The 20,722-nt window shown below is 47.5% G+C and overlaps 2 protein-coding genes across 4 annotated transcripts in view; one reads left to right on the top strand and one right to left on the bottom strand.

Moving 5' to 3' along the window:
* NPRL3 (nitrogen permease regulator-like 3 (S. cerevisiae)) overlaps positions 1 to 12,413 on the top strand; it is a 42,737-nt gene extending 30,324 nt beyond the window's left edge. For all 3 annotated transcript variants that reach the window (XM_010188866.1, XM_010188865.1, XM_010188864.1), the window contains 3 exons: positions 5,443 to 5,632; positions 6,785 to 6,977; positions 12,200 to 12,413. In XM_010188866.1, the coding sequence (XP_010187168.1) occupies positions 5,443 to 5,632; positions 6,785 to 6,977; positions 12,200 to 12,365 (549 nt within the window). In that variant the 3' untranslated portion in view covers positions 12,366 to 12,413. The remainder of the gene's footprint in view (positions 1 to 5,442; positions 5,633 to 6,784; positions 6,978 to 12,199) is intronic.
* A 2,550-nt stretch (positions 12,414 to 14,963) lies between these two features.
* Positions 14,964 to 20,722, bottom strand: part of MPG (N-methylpurine-DNA glycosylase) — an 11,578-nt gene continuing 5,819 nt past the window's right edge. The window contains exon 3 of the mRNA XM_010188863.1: positions 14,964 to 15,358. Within this exon, the coding sequence (XP_010187165.1) occupies positions 14,964 to 15,358 (395 nt within the window). The remainder of the gene's footprint in view (positions 15,359 to 20,722) is intronic.

The following is a 20,722-nucleotide window of genomic DNA, read 5'->3' as shown; positions in this document are numbered from 1 at the left end:
CCTGCCTTGCATGGATAGCAATGTTGCAGCAGTATGAGGATGAGCCTTTGCGTGCATCTCAGGTGATGTAATGGTATCTCAGTGCTGCTGAGAGGAGGCCCTGGTTTTCGTTTCCACTCTCAGGTGTGTGGACACATGCCTTCCGCCTTTCCCTTTTCCCATTGGCTCCTGTTCAGCTTAGCTCTATTGACTTAACTTGTTTCATTCCACTAGTTTTCTGCCAGGTTAGCGGGTGAAATTTGCTCAGGGGGAGATCCAGCAGGCTCCAGGGCTGACACAGAATGAGGGAGGCATTTCTGCAGCTGGGGATGTGAGTGAGGAAAGCAGGAGCTGTTGTCCCCTTTTCACAGCAGTGAGTTGTCTGTTAGCTTCACTGTGCTGTGTAGCGTCACCCAGACTTGCAGCAATCCAATGCAGCCTGGGACTGTCCCAAACCACAACCGGTTTAGCTCATGCTGCTGGTGCTGGATCTCACTGGGGTGCAGCCACAAGGTGAGGAGATCCTGTGAGCTGGTACAATAGGGAAACTCATCTTACTTTTTAGTGTTTTTACTGGAAAAGCAGCAGTTTGCATCTCCTTTACACCAACCCCAAAGAAGCTGTCCTTCCGTTTGCTGCCTGTGACTGTTGGTTTCTGTCCCTGTGCTCTCCTCTCACATGTGTGGCACAGCCTTGATGTGGCCACAGAGCAGACCAGAGTGGAGCGCTGGTGGTGCTCAGGTTGGTGTACACCCCTTCATAACCTGCTGTGAAAGCACGGAAACACTCGGTGACCTAAAACCTTTAACTTGACACATGTTCATTGACAGACTCTGTGTGCTAGGCTGGAGAACTGCAGTTGCTGCATGGAAATGCTTTAATGTGCTTGTCAGTGCAAGGCTGTCTGTGTACGATACCAAAGTTTATTCACCCAGCTATTCTGCGCTAAGTTTCTTTGCAAACCAAGAGACAGGTAATGCTCATGGCTTTCCCTCTGTGCATTGTGGCCTCAGCTAGTTCACCTGTTTCAGAAGAAGAACATCTCTCTACCCTACCCTTGAGGAACAAACATGGCCTAGCAGGGGGAATCTTTTCACCCATAACGTAGAAGACGTGTACCTACGTGCATTAGACATCCCATTTCCTCCCTGCATCCCCTTCGCTACAATGTAGCTCTTTATCATCATGCACATTGTTATTATTATTGTAGTTATCTAATTCTCCCTTGATGGGGCTAGGATAACTTTGGGAAAAAACAGCTGGGAAAGTGTGACAGCTGCTGCTGAGCAAAATACATTTAGTTTTTCACTTTTATTTTAGTAAATCTGTCCATCCTGTTGGGAATAAGACACCGGTAGCTGAGACCCCTGCCTTATGCCTCTGGCAAACGCGCCGTGCTTTGTGTCACAGCTTGGTGGAAAACAAGCGAGTATGTCAGGGGATGGGAGTGGGAGGAGAGCTGCACGCAAATACTGAATAGCCAGTTGTTGTCTTGTGAGAGACACATGGCAAACAGGGCTGTTCTGCTGGGCATCTGGAAGGCGTTCAGAGTCACAGGAGCTTTTGCTGGCAGAGGTATGAAAGAAGTATTAAGGTGCATTTATATTCAGTTGGACTAGGTATAATATCAGGGGTTTTTTAGTGTGGCAAGGTTAAAAGAGATATCTTTCTAGGCCTAAATGGAGGGAAGGGCTAACCTGAGAATTCAAAGCTGTTACCTAACAATTAGAATGGCAATATTAGACAATAAATGTTTTGTCTTACATTAATAGGGGTCTTCAGAATCTGTTTTCTGTAAAATAGGGAGAAGTTTTAATAGCTGTTCTGTTTTTCATAAAGCAGTGTGGTTTGAATGGTAAAGAAAGGTAATGTATTTCAGCAAACATCCATTTACTCCAGTGACTTTGAAGGTGGTGTCCTACTGTGCCAAGGCAGCCCTTAGTTCTCAAGTCAGACCTTGAAGAGTGCATGTGTCAAATAACCAGATAATCCAGATTGGAGAAAGGGGGCTCATATACTTCACTAGGCAAAACAAGCTGGGTTTTAACTAAGGAGCATATCCTTATGTGGTGATATACAAGCTAGGAATTAGTGCTTCTGGGTTGTTGTTTTCCCTTCCCTTTCCTGAACCTGCTGCTGGTCCCAGTTATCTTGGTGTTTTCCTTAGCTTTTTAGGCCTGGGATAGAAAACAGTGTTAAAGAATCCTTGTAGGAAATGCGTTTTATTTAACATGTTCCTCAAGGGTTTTACAGATGCTCCCTTTGATTCCCAAAGGGAAGAGAGTAATGAATGTTGGATCTTGTCTCCAAGACTTGGGGCAGAGCTTTCCCCTGACTGTCCCGAACTGCCCAGATGGGCTGACGTATAGCGCCCATGTTTTCAGAAGCTAATATGTCTTCCCTGCTTTTGTCAATAAGCACAAAGCGATGTATTGTTACCAACGCCTTCCGTGCTGCCTTGCATGACAACATGCTCTAACTTCGCGGGGAGAAGAAGGGAATGGCCACGGGCTGATCTGTGCCAGCGGGAGCGGTCCAGATGCTGCAGCAGACAGGACCCCCTCACAGCAGACTGGGGAGATGGGAAGGATGAAAGGAATATGGATGAAATTTAGAGTTGATTTGTTAGTTAAATTAAGCAATGAAAAATGTTTCATTTTGTATTTCCGTCACAGTCCTGGTGCCTGAGCCAAAAAAAGCTGGCTATGGATTCCTACCATGCCAGATGATGACTGCGTGAGTGCAGGCACTCCTGGGACTGAAGTATACCCTCGCCTGGGAAGCTGCTCCCAGTCCTTTTGGCTTCAGCCAGGAGCCCAGCTAATCAAGTAGTCTGAGACCAAGCATGAAAAGAACCTTGTATCTCTGAGGGAGGAAGAGCATTTCCGACAGCCAGCGCAGCACAGATGGTGCAGGGAAGCCTCTTTTCCTGCAGACCTCTCTGTAAGCTCCATGAGAGCTCAAGAGGAGCAGATGGAGAATGAATGTAAATTCAGTGTTCGTATCCAGAAGGACAGGCAGTAGAATTTATTAGTAAAGCCTCTGCTAGACCTTATGTGTGAATTTCTTTGGTAAGAAATAGATTTAAACCTGGAAAAAGTGAAAATGTTGTGAGTCACATTTGCAGTGATGGCACGAAGCACAACCATTTTGGGCATGGTGCCAGCTGCAGGACGCTGCATCACTTGGGCTTTTTTCTAGGTCTAGATTTCAAGAGGTACCAAATTTCTGCCGAAGTCTAGCTTGTTAACCGTCAGTGATCATCATTCTCTCTTACCTAGGGGCGGTTGTTCAGGAGGACTTCAACAGCTTTCTGTAGTTCTCAGGTCAGTCACAGCCGATCACCAGCTCTCCCACTCAGGGCACAAAGGCATTTGGCAGTCGCTGGCTGGACACTGTTACTGTCGTAAGGCTGTAACACCGCTTCTGCCTGGCTTCTTGTTCCACTGAGCCACAACTGCTGCCTCAGGGGTGGCTTTCTAGATCTTTGCACAAGAGTGTAGAGGTGAAGGTGTGTATGCAGACTTAGAGAGCGTTGGATAAGACTTTCCACGCAGATGGAGCTGTAACAAAAGCATCTGACTATTTTTGTAATTTGTGAAACCACCATGGGAGGCTGGTCAAGGTCAGGGTCCTACGCAGCAGATTCTGCAGGGCCGGCAGAGCCTGCCTTACTGTCTCCTTGAATTGCCTTGGATTTTTCCAGGCTTATTTTGTGCTGTGAAGTGTGCATTCCTCTTTCATTTGATGTGAACCTGGGTGCTAGCAGGTTGGAAATTTAAGTAAAATATATGAGACATCTTTCCATCCAGGCCTGCATCTGGAAGAAAGGTTTTCAGCAGCTTTCTTCCAGGCTGATTTCAGATGTTAGCAAAACAGTATGCATTTAATATCTTTTGCCAACCTTCCCCTTCTGTAGATTTTCTATTAAATATGTAAAATGAATTATGGCTTTTCCAAAAGAAGATATGTTTGAAGGTGATCCCAGATAATATGTTTTAAGATTAAAATCCATTCGGCTCCCAGAAGCAGTAATCCCTGAAAAGACAGGGTGTGGGTCTGCCTGTGAACAGAAGATGTTTCTTCTGAGATTTGATAGCAGAGGAGGAACTGAGAATTACAAGATTTATGGAAAAAGGAAAATTATGTGGGCTGATGAACTTTGGTTTGGGGCTTTTATTGAGATTTGGCCCGTTATCCTGATGATTAATACAGCAGAGCTAGCTTCCCTCTCAGAGTCTGAGCTCATTCCGCATGTGTTTCTCTCACCAAAACAGTGTTGGTTGCTATGAAATCCCCAAGCAACGTTTGTCAGTGAATCAGTGTTTTCAGAGCCGTTAGCTATGGGAAGGATTGCCTGCAGTGATATGAAAAGGCTTTTTGTGCAAAAATTCAGGCACGATGATGCGTTTTGAATGCTCCTCTAAAACTGAAAATAAGCCATGCTGAGAACCTACAAACACTGGTCCCTCACTCTACCCATGCTTGCAGCATGGCTCTGGGGACATTGTGCAGCTCTTCAGCTGCTGTAACACAAAGGTGTTTTGCTGGTTTGTTTAATGCAAGCATCACCTCTTGGTGCTTTTGAAACTCTTGCCTAAAAGACATCCTAAAAAAGCCTAGGTGCCTCTATAAGCTTGGCCTGTTATTGCAGAGGGATGGTGAGGAAACAGGATATTAACCCTTTTCAGTGAGAGGGGACTTCTCGGCAGTTGCAGCTGCTGTCTCTCACCAAGGTTTCTGCTGCTGTTTCTGTATTCCTGGCAGGCTCTGATCTCCAGGGTCTCTCCCATGGCTTTGCAGCAGTTTCCCATCTGACAGCAAGTGTTTTCTACTTCTAGGTACCTGTCCTGGTTGCTTTAGCACTGCCCTGTCACTGTGCCTTCTCTGTGGCTTTCTAGGGGAACCTGGACTTCAATCTGACTGCTCTGGGATGAACCCTTCAGTGATTAGGGATTTTAGTGGGTCTTATTTAGAAACCAGCAAACTGGTCTCAGGGCTCACGCTGTTGGGCCGTAGGCATCTGGTTGATTAATTTTCCATGCCTGGTTGGTCTCTCAGAACAAAGACGATCCTGTTTTTTTAGCACCTACTAAACTTGTTTCGTTAAAGGCGGACAGAACAGCTCCAGGTGTGGTGAGGGCATTCAGCTGCTCTGCTATAACATAGCTGGGGCTGCGGCAAGGCAGTCGGGCTGGTTCGTTTGAGGACACCGGCTGTGCTAGTCAGTGTTGCATAAAGACATGTTCATCATTACAGCCTAAGCATCCGCAAAGGCTTTGGGTGTGATGAACATGTGTGCCTGGTCACCTTTTTATGATTGGAGAAGAGATAAAACTGTTGTTGTGGGGTGGAAAGCATTTCTCCTTGTGACTACTTAGTCACAAAGCATAACCTTTGTGCGTTGTTTTCCTCCTGTGTTTTATTTCACAGGTGTTTAATACCTCATTTCTCCCTCTGCAGACTCAGCTCGTTCAGATGGTGATATGGATGCTCCAACACCGGCTTCTTATTCAGCTTCACACTTACGTCTGTCTGATGGTGCCACCAAACGAGGAGGATTTCCGAGCCCCAGATGAAGACATGCCCTTTACTGCCAGAGTTGGAGGCCGAAGTTTAAGCACTCCCAATGCTCTCAGCTTTGGTTCTCCAAGTATGAGCACTCTTTTCTCTGCTGTTCAGACTATAGCCCACTTGTAGAGCTTCCCTTAACAAAGCCTAGGGTAATCAGGCCTTGGCAACAAGACAACTCCTCATCTTTGCTGGAGTGCTTTCTAATAACGTCCAGCCCTTCTTAAATTTAGAGCTGGGCACTGGTGAAAGTTTTAAGGCCAATTAGACCATAAATTGTTTTGAAAAACATTAGTGCTTTGTAATTTGCCAAGTTCTCATTTGGTCATGTAAAATATTTTTCTCAGAAGTACTCGTATTTTTTCAAAGTAACTGCCTACCTCCTTGCAGTACTCAAGAGTAACTGCTGTGTTCCTCTGGCTGCAGTGCTGCTACTGCGTGAACTTTTGTTTACAGGAGAGGAAGAAAATTGTGAGGATTTGTTTCAAACAGCACCAGTTTCTGTGGGCTGTAGAGCCACCTAAGGATATACAGAGCTAGCTGTTGTTCTCACAAATGGTCGATTTCTGTTTATGTCTCCTGATTTCTTTAATCTCCTCAGTGCCATTCCTCAAGGTGATTCTAGGAAACAATTTTTTCAGGAGTATAAATCAGATACAATTCTGAAATCCCCAAACTTTCCTGCCTGTGCTGCTATGGGCAGCATTCTTAGAAGGCCACAGAGGCTGGATACTGGGAGAGGTTCTCTGTACAACTTTCAGCTTTACAGAAGTCATGAATTAGGGCAGAAATCTTGGAACATGAGTCAGATAAGTCTACGATCTGCTTATTCTGGCTCGCTCACAAGAGGATATTGCTTCTTGGCCTTTCTGCTTGCTCCCACCTTCTGTGCTGTTAGGCTATTCATGTTGCCACTTCACGGTATTCCAGCAGAGCTGACTGGGAATTTTCTTTTCAGATGTTTTTTATGGACTGTTTATGGTCTCCAGAAGTACAATTTTCCACATAAATTGATGACTTTGTTGAAACATTTGACATTCCCATTGAGAAAATTGCTGTGTTGTCACATGACTAATTGCAGATACATGTAGCATTTCGAGAGCCATTTTCTTTGCTCTATAAATCTGAAGAGATTATGTGGAAAGACTGCATAGAAACAGCCTGAATTGATAATCTTTGTGTCATTATGCTGAGGAACTTAAAAATTCTGTGTCTTTCTGTCTTCCCCTGATAGCTAGTAGTGATGACATGACTCTGACAAGCCCTAGCATGGATAATTCCAGTGCTGAGTTGATACCTGGTGGGGACTCACCCCTAAATAAAAGGATGACGGAGAATCTCCTAGCAAGCTTGTTGGAACATGAGCGGGAAGCTATCCTTAATGTCCCTGCTGCCCAAAATCCAGAAGATCTTCGCATGTTTGCAAGGTAGGAAATGAGAAGTGCAGAACGTTTGGTTTTTTTTCTTATCCTTGCTGTTTTATTGAAGGATTGGTGTGGACTCTGAGCAAATCCCGTCAGTCTGGGATTTTGGAGGAGAAATTCTTTTGGGTTTGTTCCCCTTACACCTATTTCATCTGTGCACATCAGTTTCTTGACAAAAACTACTATGTGTGTCACAAGAACACTTTTTAACAAAGAGTCCTGGATGTGTGAAGGAGCATCAGGGCATATGGTTGGACAACACAGGCTTCAGTTTGCCTGCCAGTTTTCCTGTGTCCACACGTGGTAGACATAAAACTGCATAGTCTGAAAAAACCTGAGCGTGCAAAGCAAAGACTTGGTCATGCTGATGTTGTCATTTTGTGTCCGCTGATATTTCCAAGCCACCTATCCTATATTTTAAGGTTTGCAAACTCCATGCAAATATGAGACAGGGAAAAAGAGCATCAGACACAAAGCCAGCCTGAATACTTTCACAGACCAGTCTGCAAAGGCTTCAAGGTCTGTTTTGCAGAGATGAGCTGCTCATTTGTTTAGGTTAGTTAAGTTAAAGTCATTAAGATGTGTGATTAGTAGCACCCAGTTTGGTTGTTAAAAACCTCAACACAACAAAAATATGCAAGATGTGGTTCTGCACATGGTAAAAAGCAGAATGACTTCCTAACCAGCCATCTGGGGAAAACACTTCTTCTTCCTAAGCATTTCAAAACACAGTGGCATCACTGGAATGTGACTCTCACTGGTTTTCATACTTGTGGAGCAGAAAACCACCCAAGGCAAGCATTGCAGCTTTTCCTATACTTTGCAGATTTGGTTGATAATCCCCTGAAAACCTGGTTCTTGCCCTAGGATGGATATAGTCAAGTATCCTAGAAGAAATGTAATTGTAAGAAAATACTTTTCTTGTCTGTGGCAAAGTTTTCAGCTATGCTGTGCTAAGGTATTTTCATAGAGCTTTCTCTCCCAAGCTTGTGGGTAGTTACTGCTCTCTGAATTACTCATCTCCATCTTCTGTAAACTGCTCAGAGGATATTTTCTGCTTGAAAGGCAACACTTCGGCCATTTGAGAACTTGAAATGCTTTTTCCTCATTACCAGATAAGTCGTTACAAAACCACTGAGAAAGGAAAGTGAAAATAAAATCATAATTAGTGGTATCTTAAGACAGCTGTCTTGGGATGCTTTGGACCAGTTTAGTGGTAATGTGGATTCTTAGTTATTCTGGGGAGAGGAAAGAAATTAATGATTGCTTCCCTATCACTTCCCTCATCTGGATAAAAAAGCCGTTTGAAAGCTTTGGAATTGCAGGTACAAAAAATGACTTTGATTTCTTCATAAAATCAGCTGCCGTAACGAGGCAGCTGTCTTAATGATGTTTATTTTTCAGTTTGCTCGTGCACCAGGTTGTTTTGCAGATCCCCAGGATGGCTTTGCAAGTCTGAATTTCCATTCCGCTATAGGTTGAAATGACAACTGTGGAGCTTACTCTTAAGTCAGCAGTGAGGAGGGGAGGAGATAGGATAAACAAATGGCTCCTGTGGGTAGGATGCGGGAGCGTACAAATAGAAATGTTTATGCAAGGTGCTCTCGGTTACCGGTGGCTTCATGAGACACCGTAACTTGGAGGTCGTGGGTGTATTTTCTCTCCCTTTGTGCTGTAAGCTATCAGAGATGAGTGTCTGGGTAAGCCTATTGCTCTTAATGAAAGTGTAAACAATTGTGGAGAAGCCACTGCAGTGACTGAGCTGATCTCCCTCATTACCCCAGTCCAGGTTACTGCGCCAGCTCTTCTTTTTGCTTCATTTTGAGGAGCAGCCTAATGAGGGCTGTGCTCTGGCAAATTGCTCTGCTGTATCAGCTGCCTCCCAGAACAAACTCCTGCTATAAATGCATAGTTAGTGCACTAAATATACTGCAACTGCCCTTCCAAGCATAGTTTTGTGTGCACACAAAGGGATGGGCTATTTTCAGCAGAGCAGTAATGTTTGGCCTGATACATTTTCTTGTGTCTGTGCCTCTGAACGCCTGTTATTCGTTAAACAGATGGCAGAAAGAGCTTGTGCCTGTCCATTGCTATGCACAGCTGGTATTTGCAACTCAGAAACCTTAAGGGGAAATAAGGAATACTGAAGCTTGGCACCAGCATTGGCTGCGTTAACCCTTGTAACATTGAACAGGAATTGAATTCCAAGTCCTTTCCTTAGGCGCTGCTGGAGGAGGGTTGGCATGTTCTTCCAGAAGTGAACTTCAGTGGGACACAAGTTCATTTTGAGCTAGGTCTTCAGTAATGTACACAAAGCGTTCCTCACTGCACTTTAAGCAGTGCTTTTAAAGACAGTTTGAGGCTTCACTGATGGCTTCTCTCCCAAGTCATGCGTGTGGAGTGACTTCCAGGATTTTCTTTTCTTGCTTTTAGATTGGGAGATGAAGGCCCTTTACTCCACTGAGGAATACTCATTGGTGGCACTCATCTGTGGACAGTTCTGCTCCACTTTCAAGCAGTGCTGGTGGAAGGGAGATCTCCTTGGCCAGAAGTAGACTCATTTTATTTGAATGACTTGTCTGAGATAATTGGGCTTTTTCAGTGTTTAAGAACACTAAGCTGCTGTTAGAGGGGCAGCTCTTACAACTTGAAGAGAGGAGAACAGTGATGAGCAATGGAAAGCAATACTCTTCCATCGCCACATCTGGATCTGGAAGCGTACGTTTGTCAACAGACAGACTTGTGCAGCTTCAGAGGGACTCAAATGCAGCGTTACTGTCCCAAGAAGTGCCACCTTATGTCTTGTTTGGGTCCCGTAAATGTTCCTCGCTCAAAAAGGTGAAGGTAGTGCCCATCTTCACTGGAGCTGTGAGCCCCAAGTTACAGCTTTGTAGATTCTAGTTGGACTTATGGGAAAACTCCTGGTGCAGCCCAGGACAGATCACCCAGGCATGCTGGGGGATCTCCATCCTTGGAGGGTTTCGGAGCTTGGCTAGAAAACGCTACAGCACTGGCAATAGTCCTGCTGGAGCAGGATGCTGGACTAGACTTCGGAGGTGTCTTCCAGCCGGCATTTTTATGATATTCTTTAATATCCTCTCTAGCTTTTATTGGAGTGGAAAGTATTTCATCTTGACTGGCTACACATCCAGACTCTTTTTGATTATAGGATGGATTTATTGATTGGAAAACTCCTGCTTACGCTGTGTTGCTATTGAAAGCCAGGTCGTAATCATTTGCACAGGTGTGCCAGGAGATGAGAGCATGGGCAATCACAGTGAGCAGCTTTGGAGAAGGGAGAGAATACGTAGCTTTAAAAATCTTTTTCAAAATCACTTTCTGAACAGTGATACAGGATATAATACACAAAAATTTCTGTTAATACTGCAAGGAATGGTTTGGTTTTGACACATACACAAACCCATGCTGTGCCGGCTCATGGCCACTTCTCAGTGCACGCTGGTTGCCATCAGCCCAGGGGAGCACACCAATTAGCCTGATTTAAGTACTCAGTGGGAGATACTGCAGAAGGCGAAAGCACAGCCCAGACAGTGGAAAGGTAAATATGCCGGGAGCTTGTCCGTCTGTTGTTTGTTTGTACTGCAGGTACAGAGACATAGCAATTATGTTCTACATCATGGTGCCAACCTGAGAGCTGGCAGATGAACGTGAAAGCAGAAGGGAGTCTGTAGTGTGCTGGGAGCTGCACAGCCCCGGGCTACCTGTGGGGATGAGGCCGTGAGGTTCCTGGCTCTGAGCCTACCCACAGCTGTGTGGGGAATTAGAAGGGGAGAGAGGAGGGACATTGCAAACTGGGGAGCAGAGAAACACAAGTGGCAGTGGACCAGAGATGAAACCTACTCTGCTGTGTAGAGGGAGACTGTGGTGGAGGGAGGCTTGCTGCACAGTGACTCCTTTTCAGTCCCCCATGAAGGGTAAGGGGTGCCAGGAGTGCCTTGCCTGAGCAGAAGACAGCCAGGCAAGGGTCGGTCCTTCAAGGGAGCATGAGGCCCCATCCAGCTGTCATGTGAAAGCAGGCAGGACTGCTCTGAGGGATATTTGGTGTCTTCTGAGGCCTGCTCCTGCACGAGGACTGCATGAATGAACTGGAAAACAGATCTTGTCATCTCCACTCATTTTTACTGTCAGTTGGCGTGAAGCAGCAGGCCAGCATACTCCTAAACTGCAGATGGGAATGGAAACATGAGCAAAAGCTGCTGAAGCACAGAGCAGAGCGTGATGTGTAACGCATGCGGATGCACATCTGTCTGCAGAGCTGGGGAAGTGATTCTGGCATATGCGTTTGGGCCTCGGCGGGTAGGAGTGTTTGAGTGATGTGCAGCATGGTTCCTGTGTTTGGGAGGTTGTTAAGACAATTAAGAGACTGAGCGGCAAACGAGCTTTGTCTGGAGGGCTGGCTTGGTGTATGGCCCTGAAGGGTCCTTGGGGAGCAGGTCCTCGGCCATCAAGAACTTGCTGCAGTGTTTTGACAGTGCAGGGCTGAGGTTTTCTGTTGTCTGTAGCATGTTGGTGCCCAGCAAAGGGGTATTTATGCCATCTCTATTTAAAGAGAGCCTGGAATTTAAGAAGCTAGTTTCAGCTTCAGGGTTTTGGGGCTCTTGGGGGGCTTTAAAACTCCCAGAGCTTCTCTGTGGTGCCTGTCACCAAAATTTTCATCTCCCTGGTGCGACTGCTTCACCTAACACAAGCTGAGCAAACCTCAAGAGTGCACAGCCTGTACTTACCAAGACCCTTGGGCTGCTGCGAGGGAAAATAGGCTCTTAATTCGAAAAGCAAGGAAGGTACCTGGGCCTCTGATGCAGAGCTGTGACGAAGGGCAGCGTAGATCCAAGTAAGAGAGGGCAGAAGTAAATCTGCCACTGCCTAACTGCTCAAGGCTCGCTGGCACTCGTGGTTCCTTGCTTTCTGGCGTTAAAACCATGCTGAAAATTGGCAGTCTCAGGAAACATTCCTGGTTAGGAAACCTTTTGATACAAGGAGGACCTTTGCAAAACTCCGAGGGGGAGTGTCCTGCTTTTCCTGGGGATTTCTGTGCTAGGCATGACTGAGGATTTAATTCACTTTCATGTAAATGAGAGGGACAACCCAAACACCTTCTGGTTTGTGTTCCATGGGAGAAGAAACCTTGAGGGTGGCAGTATCAGTTGGTGCTAGCATGCATTTACTTCTGGCCCACGTGCCTCTCTTGCTTTCCTTCCCCGCAGACTGCTGCACTATTTCCGAGGCCGGCACCATTTAGAGGAGATCATGTACAACGAGAACATGCGTCGCTCCCAGCTGCTGATGCTGTTTGACAAATTCCGCAGCGTGCTGGTGGTGACCAGCCACGAGGACCCTGTCATTTCAGTTTTCCAGTCCCTCTTAAAATGACTCTACTGGCAAAGGAAGGGAAACTGCTACGCTCTTCACACTGATGGTCTGATAGTGGTCTAAAAACTAAAGGAGGTGAATTCAGTTCCTTCTTGCCACGTGACACAGCAGGTTCCCCCCCTCTGTGCCTCAATTTTCCATCTGCTCCCTGTGCTGACAGCTGAGGCCGGTCTGTGCGAGGGCTCTGGGGCCTGTGGCAGGACAGTGCGCGCTTGCTCAGCCTGGATTCCTGCCGTGCCAAATTCACAGCATGGGAGCTGCTGGTTCACAGCCTTTCCCTCACCCTGCTCCCTCCCCAGGGTTTGTGAGAGTGGGCCAAGAAGATTTCCACTGCAGTGTTCCTGACAGAACTGCACCTTTGGGTGGACGCTGGTGCATCAGAAGTGCTTTCTCCGCTCTCCGACAGTACGACTGCTGGGTCCTTCAGCCACGAGCACCGCTTGTGAACAGCATGTCCCCACAGCAGAGCACTCTTGGCTTTTAGGGAAGTGTCCCTGGGTGCTGAGGAATTCTGTTTGATCATCGTTATCTGTCAGCAGTGAGGACACAGGTAGGAAGACAAAGTAGCACAAGTAAACGGTTTCATGGATGAGAATAACTTGCTCATTGTGTTATGTCTTATTATTTGTTAAGTATACTTATTACTAAGTGTCTATTGGAGCCTGGCTGTCACCAAACAGCTCACGTGTCTGTGGGTTTGCAGGGTTTCCAGTTTGGTACTGGGGGGAGGAGCGTGGTTGTTGAGCAGAACTCAGATTGGCTGGCCAAGCTGCACAGTGCACGGCCATGCCAGTTCCACGCAGCCGTCCTGGTGCTGGGGGCACTCACGCTTCTTCCCCAGGGTGTGTTTTGTTCCTCCACTCCCCTCCCTGCAAGCACAGCTGTGACTGCAGGGACCCAGACTGGGGACCTGGCCTAGCTGACCGCTCTCCAGCTGAAACACAAGGTACAGCTCTGTATGTGGCTGTGTTTCCTGATCTGGTTCAGGACTGCTCCTCCAGCTGTGCTGGGGCTGGAACAAGAGGTAACAGCCCTGCTTCTGGGGACAGCAAGAACTTATGCCAGCTCACACCTGGTCTGTGTGAGGGCACAGTTCCCCACAGCTGCTCACTGCTCTGTACTGTATACCTTGGGAAGGGGTGAGGAGACTTTTACCTCCCTGGTAGCTGCTCCCAGGGGTGGGTGTTGTTAAAAGAGTGCCAGGCTCCTCCTTAAAACTTTCCCTTATGCTACACACACAAGCTGGAGTTTTTCCCAGAGTTGCACGCTCTCACAGAGCAGCTTCACTTGCCCACACAAACCAGATGAAACTGTGAGCTTTATATAACTTATGTACCACCAGCAAGGCACAGTTGTGCTGCAGGACCACAGTGTCCACCGTGCATCAGATACCTGATAGCAGCCACTTACTCATGGTCCCTTCTGTGAGTCTTCCCCCGCAGCTGCAGGCAGGGGTGCTACAGAAGAGCAAAAGCAATACCCAACCTCAAAAAATCATTGCTGCAGGGCCCCAGTCCCAACCAGCCCCCAGAAACTGTGGCTACTGTGAGCTACTGAGACTGGCATAAAAAGGGCTGCTCAGAAGAGACCAAACAAGATACTTTTCATTTGATTTGATGGGGACAAGGGATTTGAAAACCCTGAGCTTTTTCCTCAGATGTGAATCCTACGGTGAGGGTGTGGTGGGGATGTGTGTCTCCATCACCCTTCAAACTGCCTGCAGTTTCTGCCCCAAATCCTAGAGAGTTTTTTCACCCCCTGTGCCTCAAGGCATGCTGCACCATCACAGAAATTTCAGAATTGGTGCTTTCCTCTGTGTTGGGGTTCACACACTGATACATTTTAAACCGGTCTCAAAAGCAGCTGGGAAAACAAACAGAACACATTCTTGTTCTCCAAGCTGGATGTTACAGACTGAGATAGTTTGGAAGGGGTCTCTGGAGCTCTTTTGTCCAAACCGCTGCTCAAAGAAAATGTGTTAAATTGGGTCACTCAGGAGCTTGTTTAGTGGAGCTTGAATGTCTCCAAGGACAAAGCCGCAGCTTCTCCAGGCAGTTCCAGTGTTTGACTACCCTCATGGTGATTTTTTTTTCCATACAGCTACTGAGAATTTCCTGTTTTCCACCTTGTGCCCATTCCCTTTCATCCTGTCTTACAAAAGTCTGGCTCTGTCTTCTCTGCACCTTCCTGGTAGGTGCAGACAACAGTAAGATCCCTCCTTTGCGTCCTCTTCTCCAGGCTGATCAAACCCAGCTCTCACAATTTCAGTCAGCCCTGCTGCCATTCAGTATTTCGACTGTTCTCCTGCAGAAACCAAGTGATGGCCTCTACTCTGGGCCAGCAGCACTGGGACCCCACAGCAGGTCCGAGCTGTGAACCTTCACCACTCATCCACCTTAACTGAGCCTGGATCCATTCACAAGGGGAAAAAATGGCCTTCAACATCCATACCCCACCTCAGTTCTGCCTGAGAGACCCATGCCAGTCTGCCCCACAAATAAAATTTCACCCTGGCTCAATCATAGTGATAAAGTCCATTTATTGTTAAAAACTTGAGCACAGCTCAAGTCCTGGCCAGTAGCACATCTGCAAGACTTATCAGCTGCAAGAGATGTGTCCCGTTGCTGCCATCTCTTTCTCTGTTTTCTTGTCTACTACACTTACAAATTTGTTTCCTCGTAAGTAAAACCTGAGTGGTTTCTGTGCCCATTCTCCCCTGTTGCCAATACCAATCCTTGTCGTGGCTACCACGTCCTGCTCCTCTGGTGGGTCGTGGCCAGGCACCATCCAGATGGCTGCATCTTGAGTCAAGTCCTTTTGGTCAAAAGCCTTATCAATCCCAAATGCTTGGCAGAGCTTGGAGGGCCCATTACACAGCTGCCAGTCCTTCAGTGGCTTTGTGGGTCCTTTCCTCGAAGTGCTGCGCAGCTCCCTCATTGCTTCTAAACCCTGAAGAGGCTCCAAAGAGCGAAGTAAGACTGCAGCCCCTTCCCCTGTGCAGAACAAGAACTGTGTGTTAGTACAGGGCTGCTCATCACAAATGTCTCAGCTTTCAGCCCCACCGCCAGCAGAAGCGCTTCAGCTCCGAGCCTGTGGCTCAGCTTAGCCTGATGGGGCAGGGAACTGCCTGCAGTGCACTGTCATAGCGTTTGTCCTTCTCTTAAGCCACTTCACTTCAAGTGCCAAGCTCTGGAGTCAGCTGCTCACCTGTGGTCAGGGCACTCCTTCCCTCATCTGAATGTCCCATAGCTCTGTGGCCTTTACTCATCAGTGCTGATGTGCACTTCCCCACCTCCACTTCTTGATGTTATTAAGTCTAGCTGCTGCTCCAAGGCTTGCCAGAGGGCAAGAGGTTTTTCTTATGTCAGCACAATCTTCAGGAATAAATACTCATATGGTTCAGTTTTGGCACAGCTATCCAAAGCTGCTCCCAGACCCAGTGGATTTATAATAAACTCTGATTACAAGAACTCCAGCTAACAAAGGAGAGGAGGAATGAGTGGATGCTGCCAGCAGAAAGAGGCAGTTTGCAGAGTTAGACTGGACAAAAAGAGACCAGGGAAGGAGCTGCAGGCACTGGGAGCAGCCACTGCCTGTGCTGCTGCTGAGGGAGCCCTGGCTGCCCGTGTAACCAGTTCAAACACCTACTTGAAGGTGTCACAGCAGGACGGGTGACCGTGGCTTTGGGTAACTGCAGAGCGACAAGAGCGATCGGAACCCTTGTGCCAGGGAAGCTCTTGCAGGACAGGGATGCAGAGTCTGTGGCTGCAGGATGCACGGCCCTGGGAACATCACTGCAGCAGATAAAACCCTTATAGAATAGTCTGGGTTGGAAGGGACCTTAAAGCTCATCCGGTCCAACCCCCCTGCCATGGGCAGGGACACCTCCCACCAGACCAGGCTGCTCCCAGCCCCGTCCAACCTGACCTTGAACATTTCCAGGCAGGGGCCATCCACCACTTCCCTGGGCAACCTGTGCCAGTGTCTCACCACCCTCACAGTAAAGAATTTCTGCCTAATATCCAGTCTAAATCTCCCCTCTTCCAGTTTAAAACCATTCCCCCTCAGTCTATCGCTACCTGCCCTTGTAAAGAGTCCCTCCCCAGCTTTCCTGTAGGACCCCTTCAGGAACTGGAAGGCCACAATAACGTCCCCGCAGAGCCTTCTCTTTTCCAGGCGGAACAGCCCCAACTCTCTCAGTTGGTCAAGACAAAAAATGAGAAAACAGATTTTCTTCTTAAATGTGACCTGTCACCCTGTCAGGAGCCTTAGGAAACTCCAGCCCCCCACAGCTGTTGTGACTGTGATTTTGGCAACAGTGAAGCAAAGATGCAGCTCTAAGCACAGACGTGCCCCCGTGACAAGGAGCTCCAGCCTAAGGGGGACATAAGCAGTTCCTTGGTATTTTCCACTGGACAGCAGGGAAGGTCTTCTCATGACCTTGAGTGGGTAAGGAGAGAGCCTGGTAGGGCAGTCTGTGTGTTTCTCCCCACCAGCATCTGCGTGCTCAGTGATGCCACTCTGCAAGAATCCCCTCTGCGGCCTCAAACATCTGGAGCCATGCACAAGCCCGGCAAAGGCTTTTTTTGTAGGCACTAACAGATCCCAAAGGACCTGTGATTTCCAAAAATAGAACCCCTCTCATTCTGTACAAATCCCACACTGAATTACCCTCCTAGGCTCCCATCCCCACCAGCATCTGCGTGCTCAGTGATGCCACTCTGCAAGAATCCCCTCTGCGGCCTCAAACATCTGGAGCCATGCACAAGCCCGGCAAAGGCTTTTTTTGTAGGCACTAACAGATCCCAAAGGACCTGTGATTTCCAAAAATAGAACCCCTCTCATTCTGTACAAATCCCACACTGAATTACCCTCCTAGGCTCCCAGCTGAGCCTATCAACTGAGGACCTGATTTCTGGCTTTGTGAGGTGCACCTCTTGTCCTGAACCTGCTCAGAGCCCCCGCTGCCCTCAGTCCAGCTCACTGAAGTCAACAGCCTTACTGCCAGCAGCTGTCAGCAATCTGTTCCCAGGCACTTCTTTCTCTGAGGAAGGGGATTGGTGCTAATCTGGCAGCCAAAAGCTGCTTCCCTGTACTACAGTGATTTAGAGCTCAAAGGTCATTTTAGATTTTTAAGATCATGCTTTCTGTCCTAATTCTGTTTTTCATCCATGCACAAAGAAACATCCTTCGCATTGGGACGCTGCTTCACTTGTCAGGAACAACTGTGGGATTCTGAGCAATCACTAATTACACTACATGCCTTCATCCATCACAAATGCAAGTGGAAACTGTGGTTACACTTGAACGGAGTCCCTGGGAGTTCACATGAAGAGACGAGCACGCAGAGAAACTGCGGGTGCTCCGAGTGCATCTGCGCAGCCGTGGCAGGGGGTACCTGGCATTTTTGTCTCTTGGTGCTCTTTCTGCATTTCCACAAGAAAGTTCACGCTCTTTCTAGCTATGTGCAACACAGACACCGTGCTCTGCTCCGAGCCAGCAGCCCCTGAATGTGAGAACACACCACAGGAGCTTTGGGAAGAGGTGGGGACAGCAGGCAGAGTGCAGGGATGCCATGATAAGCCACAGCCTTTTCTGCCCCTACCTGTTCCTGCACCCCTGGGCTGACTTTTGGTCCTGCTGAGTGCACCTGCACATCAGAGGTTTTACTTTAACTACCTTCTGGATCATCTCCTGCCTGCCAGGGTGTCTCAGCCTGCTGTCCTCCCTCTCTGCAGCCTGCAGCAGTTCACTGGCTATCTGGCTTCAGCATCTGCCCGACACAAACATGGCCACTGACACGCCATCAGCAGCAGTGCCAGTCCAGAGATGCTGAATATCTCCCTCCCATGCCTAACAGAGTCACTCCATGTAGCAAGTAGCATTTGGAGCTAAAAGCTGGGATCTAACAATGACGCAGAGGCCAATTCTCTCTCTGAACAGCTAGAAATCCTAAAATGATAGGGAAGTCCCATACCCCCACTGTGCAGTTTGCTGCTCCTTCTGTGGAATGGCTCCAGCTCTCACTCTTGGAAGCAGCTCTTGGCCACCAGAGAGAATAACATTTTCTCCTCTCTCCACCCATCTGACTCACTGCTCCTGAAACATTTCCTTCAAAGCCCAAGTCTAGGGTCTGAAAGTTAGGTGCACGTCCACACTGTGACCCTGGGCCTGCGGATCTCAGTTACCGGGTTCTCAGTTTTACAGGCTGTTCTTTCAGATGTGGCAGCGATACATACACCTTGGCAAATTCCAGAGAAACAAATCACAGCAAGTCAGTGAGAAGCCTGACTGGCATTTATCCTCTTCCCAAAGTAAGGGAAGCCCAATGTTTCTCTTAACCCTAGAGAGAGCTCTCTGTACCAAGATTATTGTGCTGCTGCCAGGATATTGAGTAGAATTCATGCACACTGGAGCATGCTGGTTACATATTTCTATAAACCCTTATTCCTCGATCATCAATGATTTATAAAAACAACCCCAATGTAGTGCCTGCCATGGCTTCAGGCATTACCAAGTAATGGCAAGACCTCTCGCATTAAAATCCCACACAATACAGCTCTGTCTTGGTGATAGGCATAAACATTTTCCCTTCCTCAGTGACAAAATATCTGAGACCACCCTTCAGCTCATTATGTTTGAACACAGAGATGCAGTCAAGGGAACTCGACTGAACCTGCCAAAAGCCACAACTTCTTGCCCCAGCAAAGTGGCAAAACAAGAGGCTACTGCTGAAGTGTGTCTGGTGTCTGGGGGCAGCATCAGGCTGGGCTGGGGACTCGCTGCTGAGGACACTGCAGTGGTGGTGGCTCTCAAGGCAAGGTTTTTGATTTGGTAGCCTCTCTGCCAGTGACACATCTTTTCCTCTCTCTGAGTGGCACCACTGACCCTGAAGTCCAGCATAAGCCAAATACAGAAAACAGAAGAGAATGTTTATCCTACCTTGTATTAAAACACGATGCAACAAGGTTACATATCAAAACGAGAGCTCTAAAAAGCCAGAGTCTCAGGAGCCAAATACCCCATTCTTGACAAGCTAAGCAGAAGGGAACAAGTACAAGCCACACAGAAAGCTTTGCACATCTCATCTAGGCCTCAGATTCTGAGCTGATTAAGGACATAGAAGGCCCCAGCATGATTCAAGTCAGCATTAAACAACTTTTTAAAACAAAGTCTGCTGCAACAGTCCAACTCCTGCTGCTTGCCTGGTCCCACAGCAGCACGTGTCTGAGACAGCCCCGTGCAGTGTCTGTGCCAAGAAGGTAGCAAAATGCAGGCAAGGCAGGGACAGCACAGCACGATGATCTCTTTCCAGTAAAAGGACGACTGCTTTCATCAAACCAGTGGCTCCCAATCGGCTCTGTGGCCACTCAGTTCAAGAGTCTGAGAAGCAGCAGGGCAGCAGTCACTGCCAGTGCGTAAGAACCACTTGCCTTCCTCCCACAAGGATCCTGTAATTTAAGCAGCACAAGGAGCTGGCTACACTACAGAATTAGACACTTTAATCCAAGCCAACTAAGAACGCATTTGTGATTATTAGTTTGTGCTAACTTTAATAAACCACCTAAAACCACACTAGATCTCATTTAAATCTATGTGGTTGTTCTAACAGTCTCCAGAACTGAATGCTTCATTAAAAATCAGTGTATGATTGCATGAGTATCTTGATGCAAACCACCGATGGCCATACAGAAATATCTTTCAAAAGTATTTTGGAAAGTCTCTAGAGTTTTTAGAATTTCTCCTGAAATCAACCTCTAGTTTTCCCCTAATTCTTCACTATGAACTTTGCTAACATGCACCCAGGTCAAAATTGAAATGAGGTCAACTTGTGTGTGTTTGAAAACATCAGGGAACCCCCAACAACCATTCCCCTTCTCCACTGCTCCAGTTTGCTGCAGCAATGCCATGCAGTGTTCCCAGATGTAAACTGCAGCTACTCATACCAAGCAAGTTGCTCAGCTGTCCTGAAAACCTGTGCGCATGTCCAGACTTGTTCTGCACCTCCCCTCCATCTGCAGAAAGATACAACAAAACCGGAAGAGATTCAGGGACAGGCAGCCAGGATGATCCAAGTTAGGGACTAGTTTTGGAGCAAAAGCCTAAGGGAAGAATAACATAAGCAGTCTAGAAACCTTCAGCTTGGAAGACACTCAAGGAAGGGCTATCAAAGATCCTGAGAGATCACGGGAGGCAGAAGGTGATATATGGGAACAGATGCAATCATCCCATGTTCTCCACTGTTTAACTCCTGGTGCTCTGCAGCTTTGCACTGCCAAAATCCAACCAGAGTGATGCAGCTCAGGGCCATCACTGGAGATGCAGCCTTTGAAAAGGAAAAGCATTTAGTGTTTGCT

Source organism: Mesitornis unicolor, unplaced genomic scaffold (genome assembly GCF_000695765.1).
Source record: "Mesitornis unicolor isolate BGI_N332 unplaced genomic scaffold, ASM69576v1 scaffold32487, whole genome shotgun sequence".
Lineage (NCBI taxonomy): Eukaryota > Metazoa > Chordata > Aves > Mesitornithiformes > Mesitornithidae > Mesitornis > Mesitornis unicolor.
The sequence above is the reverse complement of the archived record's forward strand: the minus strand, read 5'-3'. Positions and strand labels throughout refer to the sequence as shown.